General features: G+C 45.2%; 1 protein-coding gene across 2 annotated transcripts; it reads right to left on the bottom strand.

Moving 5' to 3' along the window:
- Positions 1-903: 903 nt before the first annotated feature.
- SARC_03940 lies at positions 904-6,080 on the bottom strand (the record flags this gene model as incomplete). 2 transcript variants are annotated; one of them, XM_014302261.1, is made up of 6 exons in its annotated part: positions 904-1,070; positions 2,153-2,240; positions 3,288-3,454; positions 4,672-4,736; positions 5,211-5,326; positions 5,659-6,080. In XM_014302261.1, the coding sequence occupies 6 exons, from the start codon at positions 6,078-6,080 to the stop codon at positions 1,029-1,031; spliced, it is 900 nt and encodes a 299-aa protein (XP_014157736.1). In that variant the 3' UTR covers positions 904-1,028. The 2 variants fall into 2 exon arrangements, with proteins under 2 accessions (XP_014157736.1, XP_014157735.1); XM_014302260.1 differs by having other exon boundaries at positions 904-1,067.
- Between the last annotated feature and the right edge of the window lie 490 nt (positions 6,081-6,570).

Genomic DNA, 6,570 nt, shown 5'->3' with positions numbered 1-6,570 from the left:
GTAAGGACGAAGAAACGAACGACCTACTTACTTAGTTGTAGTCGTCGTACTTACGTTCGTNTNTNTGTTGTGTNTATAAGGGCAGTAAAGAACGACCTACTCTGTTGATGCATACGTTTGCTATTCTGGTTGTGTATATAAGGGCAGTAAAGAACGACCTATCTGCTGATGCATAAGTTTGCTATTCTGGTTGTAGTATATAAGGGCAGTAAAGAACGACCTATCTGTTGATGCATACGTTTGCTATTCTGGTTGTGTATATAAGGGCAGAACGACCTATCTGTTGATGTATAGGTTTGCTATTCTGATTGTGTGTATGAGAAGGACACAACAAGCAGTCATGGAGGCAGCAAAGCGGGTCTATTTATAGACATACGAGTGTTTTTGCTAGTTGAGTACTTGGTGTAAGTAGATAGGTTTGCATTCGAGACTTGCCGCTGCTGACGGGATTAGATCATGCATTCGCACGCAATGTATAATTCTGACAGATGCAAATAGTAGTTATAATTGATAGTTCATTTATATAGGTTTTCTATATACACGTAGGTGTATATATAGTGATGCATGCGAGTTGGATAGAAGAGGGTAGAGACGAAACAGAAAGTAGTCATAATAGTCACAACCATATATACATACCTACAAACTAGAACCTTCCTGTAGTCGTATATACGTATACATACGGCTTTCTAAATATTGGTTACTAGTAAATATACCAACATTCAGACATGCACATACATGTGTACTTTATATTCGTGTAAAAGTGCATATGCGTTTTGTGTGACCGCACATATATAAAGATACGTCAAAGCCAAACAGAGGTCCGGCTAATTGCACATTATGGAAACAAAGTATCAGAAGTCACTGAAATAAATCAGAGGTATGCCATTAGGATGCCACCGACCAATCCCACTGATCTTGTTTATTAACATCCAACTACAGACACCATCTCTGGCCTTTTGCTTGGTATCTTCTAGCTTTTTCATACTGCAGCCACATCATTTAACTATTCTGGGTAACCACAGGTCGTATCAACTGTTCATGACCGGCCCTGGCGAATTGCTATCGTTCTGCTATGTATTGATAATAAAGGTAGGTCAGTACACCAGGGCCAAAGGGGATGCACACAACCCACAGAACTTAACACCACCTTCATCACAGTAACACAATACGTTTAACTACCGCCCCTGATCTGCACAAGAGTACGACTGAGCCACACCCGCCCACGAACACATCGGATACCTAACAAACACCCACAAATCGAAACTACAGCCACATGCACACAGGCCATATACCTACCAAAGCTGCCTCGGAATCCATAAGACCGAATATAGCACAGAGCAGCGCCTACAAGGCATGTACCGAACATAGCACAGAGTAGAGCTCACAAGGCATGTACCGAACATAGCACAGAACAGAGCCCACAAGGCATGTATCGAACATAGCACAGAGCAGAGCCCACAAGGCATGTACCGAACATAGCACAGAACAGAGCCCACAAAGCATGTACCGAACATAGCACAGAACAGAGCCCACAAGGCATGTACCGAACATAGCACAGAACAGAGCCCACAAGGCATGTACCAAACATAGCACAGAACAGAGCCCACAAGGCATATGTACCGACAAAACAGCCACACGCAGACAAAGCAAACCACTAGCGCGCGAAGGGCCTCAGAGCACACAATGAAGTGGGCAAGGGAACCCTGGTCACTTGGTCACCACACATCGCCTTGGATAAACAAAATGGGGAGATATATCCTGGACAGGCAGATTAGCAGCACGTGTACATATACCAATGCACTACCAAAGGAAACGCCGAACACAAAAGAAAAGAAGAAAGACGGACGCTTATGTACTGGATATACGACCCAATCAGCACATGTACATATATCAATGCACTATCAAAGGAAACGCCGAAAACAAAACAAAAGAAGAAAGACGGACGCTTTTGTACTGGATGTACGACCCAATCAATCTAATAGTACAATACACAACAGCAGCGAAGGGACAAACTCATTCATCAGACCAATTGGACCGTAACAAGAATTCAATAAAGTATAAAACGGATGACATACGCGGATACATTACGGTATGTGACGCACAGAAGACAATTTTGCCGTACAGAGAAGCAAAGGGAGACACGCGCACACACCGGAGAGTCAAAGCCCCACTTCCGCCGCAACACCAGCGCTCGCATGCGGAACCTATCCACCAGACTGCCAAAAGAATCAATTGCCGGACTATTCAAATGAACACGACGAAGAAGAAAAAAGAGGTCAGTGATATATATATATATATATTATTGATATAGGGATAGTAAAGGGAAGGCGCATACGGCAGACTGCCAAAGGAATCAATTGCCGGACTATTCAAATGAACACGACGAAGAAGAAAAAAAGGGGTCAGTGATATATATATATATTGATATATATATATATTGATATAGGGATAGTAAAGGGAAGGCGCATACGGCAGACTGCCAAAGGAATCAATTGCCGGTATAAGAACATTAGGATTACACAGTACAAATATTCAGTGCAGTGAGTGACACTATCACAAAGAGTCAACGAGACTATCAACACAATGGACTTGAAAAGCAAGGCTTCAATGATGTGAAAGACAGGTTGGTATATAGCAAATGTGGGATACTTGGTGGGTTTACAATCTAATTGTGAGGTACAAATCTCAGTCCAACTCTGACGCCTTGCGCTAGATGGATGGGTACTTGACTCTCCGTTACAAACTCGGAAGGAGGGTATCAGACAGAAGCGTCTGTGTTAACAATAGCGGAGATTGCAGTATATGCCTATATATATATATATATATACGCGCTGACTGATCCTGATCTATAGGGGTTTCCCATCTGTGTGTACTATCGCACATGGCGTATAGAACATCACTGTTCATTTCAATGGAAGCACACCATTCACAGAGCATGCCTTCTATACACCAATACACTCCATCTGGGCACACACCTGTACGCATAATCCCCGCATACTCTGTTATCTTCCCTCAACTACACAAACCCTGTTCCTTTCGAGTACAGCACACGCATACATCGCATGAGGGTACTTCAATGAGCGTCGTGTGTGTGTGAGGGGTATGCCATTCCCAGGGGCAGGACAGGGCCACACCTCTGTAATCACACATGCCTAATGTCTACACACTGTACGTACACAACCACGCAAATCATCTACAACCAGGTCACCACACAAACAGACACACACACATCAGCTAGACGCATAACACACACACACCATCCATGGACACACGGACACATAGCCTACCGAGCATCAATAAGCGTAGTGGGGGGCATGCCGTTCCCAGGGTCGTGGGCGTAGAAGTCGATGACATAGCGCACCTCCACTTTAGGCCCATCCGCAGGGCCCCGTTCTATGACCCAGTCATGTCGGTCAAACGGTGCTTGTTTACCCATCCATGTGTTGAAACGTGCCTGTGGATGGGGTGTGTTGTTAGTGTTAGTGATGGTGTTAGTGGTAAGTGTTAGTTTAAGCTGAGTAGATTTTATCCATGTTTTGAAACGTGCCTGTGCATGGGGGTGTGTTGATAGTGTTAGTGATGGTTTTAGTGGTAAGTGTTGGTTCAGGTCAAGTATATATTATCCATGTGTTGAAACGTGTCAGTGAATGGGGGTGTGTTGTTAGTGTTAGTAATAGTGTTAGTGGTAGGTGTTCGCATAAGTTGAGTATATTGCATCTGTGTCGACGGTGTTTGAATACAACCCATTCGGCTTGTATGCCCATGTCTGTGAATGGAGGTGTTTGCCAGTGACAGCGAAAGTTACGTATTGTGGCTGTATGTTAACTTCGTTTTTCTTCTTCCAGATATGCGTGAACAGCGCCAATAGCACGAGTTATTTCCTTGATGGTAGCATAGGCCGAGTGAGTTGTATCCGTGCGTGGAGGTGTGCATACAACACATTCCTCTGGCATACCTCTCATGTATTGCAACACGCCTACATACGGATACGTATATTGATACTAGCACAAAATGGTCGGGATTGTTTATGTACGCCGAAACAAGCACACATCACATCCATCTGGACACAACCCTGTAGTCTACCTATAACACGCTCAATGTAACAGTGGTTCAGCGATCTACAAGCAAGCATAGAATACTGTGTTCTCGAGTTAACGCGTCAAGACGAACAAAACATCCTCCGTGACAGCTGGCTGATGACACGTAGTGACACACGTTATTCATATGAACGAGCACGATGGTTGTCTGCGCGTGCGTACCAGACACCTCACAGTGAAATACAACCACAGAGGTGTGCCTACGGGACGGTAGTGCCACACGCCCACAACGACTGACACACCGACAGATGACCGTGGTAAGAGTTTGAATCAAGAACAACTCAACCTATCAACTCAATCTATGTGCATGTGGTACCACGTACAACAAAATGGGACATAACAGCCCGGAATCTGCTCGACACTGTGACTTTGGCGGAGCTTTGTCCAGAAAGCAGGTGCCCTGAGCACAGGGAGCCTTCAGCAACACAAATGAAACCGCAATTCGTAAACAAGGATAGTACAAACTATAACCATCCCTCACAATGACTACAACCGCTTACAAACTGCATGTCACACACACTTGCACACCAGTTGCTGCGTTAAATCAACATCTCACACACCGTGTGCCACATACTTTGGGTGTCAGAGTGGTGGGCTTGCCCTCGAATGACTTGAGTGTAGGCGCGGGAGGCGGAGGTCCTGTCACGTGGCGAGTGTGAGGGTCAAAATTCGAAGCGTGTGTCTGTATATATATATATATATATATATATATATATATATATATATATATATGTGAGTGTGTGTGTATACATATATGTGTGTATGTATGTGTGTGTGTATATATATGTATATATATATATATGTGTATATATATATGTGTGTGGGTGGGGGGGGGAGGGGGTGCTATGCTCGATATTCAAAACATCGGATAAACAAAGGGCCTATACATGTGGGGTAAAAGGTCTGATCGACGCGCGCAATGTGTTTTAGGGTTTTTAGGAAACTGAGGGTCTTCGATGTTCGGACTATCGAATTGCTGTGTGGGAATATACTTGAGGCAGAATCCGTAACCATATACCCGTCTGAGCTGTACAAGCAAACCCGTTGCCATGGTAATGAAAGACAAGCAAGCCAATCAGAGGAGACGAATAACAACAAAGGACAAGGACATACCATTGCGTGGGGGTGGGTGTAGTGACTCCCACATCATAACCTTGTGCCAAGTCTGTTCGTTGACGTTGTTGTGGATAGCGACGACTGTCGACATGTCCTGTTCTTTTGGGTCCCATCTAGTGGCGAAGAGGTGCACATAGAGAGATGAATGCCGATGAACGGCGACAATACAATCAGGGATACACACAAGTATATACAACCCCAACACATGAAGCATAGAAATGAGGAGATGCACATAGACAAATGTTGCCAATAAACGGCACATCGCATTTGAACGAATCTAAGTAGGCGTAAAATGCCTCAATGCTATGACCAACGAGAACACTCGGAAGTAGACATCCCTACAACACCCCACAATCCCCGCCTGTCCAACCTATTCTAACCTATAAAGATCCTTTGCTTCAGACACATAGCCCAGGCTAACACACACACACACACACTCACATACCCCTTCTTGGCCATGGCATTATAGAACATCTGTGGCGACGGATACACCCACTTGTGCCCGTCCACGCGTGGTATCGTGCTGGTTACGCGCTCAGTCTCTAGCTTCTCTGTCTGCTTTGGATGCATGCTCTGCATACTCTCGGGTTTGTACATGTTATTCGTGGGGTCCAATTCTTCAGAGTTTGGGTCAGGGCTTTTGCACCCGAGTGTGGTGTCTTCAGGTGCACCTACGGGACACACTGCGTCGGTGCTACCGCTTGCGGTTGTGTCGACAGGACAACTCTCTGTGCGGTAGACAATGTATGGATAAGTTTGTGCGGGGTTGATGGACGGGTTGCAATGGTGACAACGCCTTGCATTGGTTGCTATGGTGACAACGCATTGTATAGGTTGCTCTAGTGACAACGCCTCACATTCATACATTGGCTTCGCGGGCAGCAGCTAATCCCAGACGGTTGCCTTGGTAACAGAATCGCGTGCCAACTTTGCACACTCCAAATGGACTGTAAATAGGTTCGTTAGCCTCGCACTCGCCGATCACACTTGTAATCAAACGCCTTGCTGCACCCCAAGACGTCACACGAACAAACCACACGTAGCACACCCATGAGCCACTCGCGTGAGAGGTCATGTGCATAGAACAGACAACCAAAGTGAAGCAGTACGTGCATCTCCAGATGAGGGAGTACTGCACATGTATAGCGCTAGACGTTTACCGGGACCTTCTTAAGTACTAAGTACCGTATCGATGAATATTTACTGAGATACCTCGCGGCTCTCGAATACATACTACCGACAAATAACCACATATCGTCTCTCGTACATATAATATTCACCACTCGCGCACAGGAGAGTTTATCTCCACTGCTGTGCCACGTAGCGTACTTCTATTTGAGTAGCGACTGATATATAT

Source organism: Sphaeroforma arctica, assembly GCF_001186125.1.
Source record: "Sphaeroforma arctica JP610 unplaced genomic scaffold supercont1.211, whole genome shotgun sequence".
Taxonomy (NCBI): Eukaryota; class Ichthyosporea; order Ichthyophonida; genus Sphaeroforma; species Sphaeroforma arctica.
Note: the sequence above shows the minus strand (reverse complement) of the source record. Positions and strands in the feature narration are given on the sequence as shown.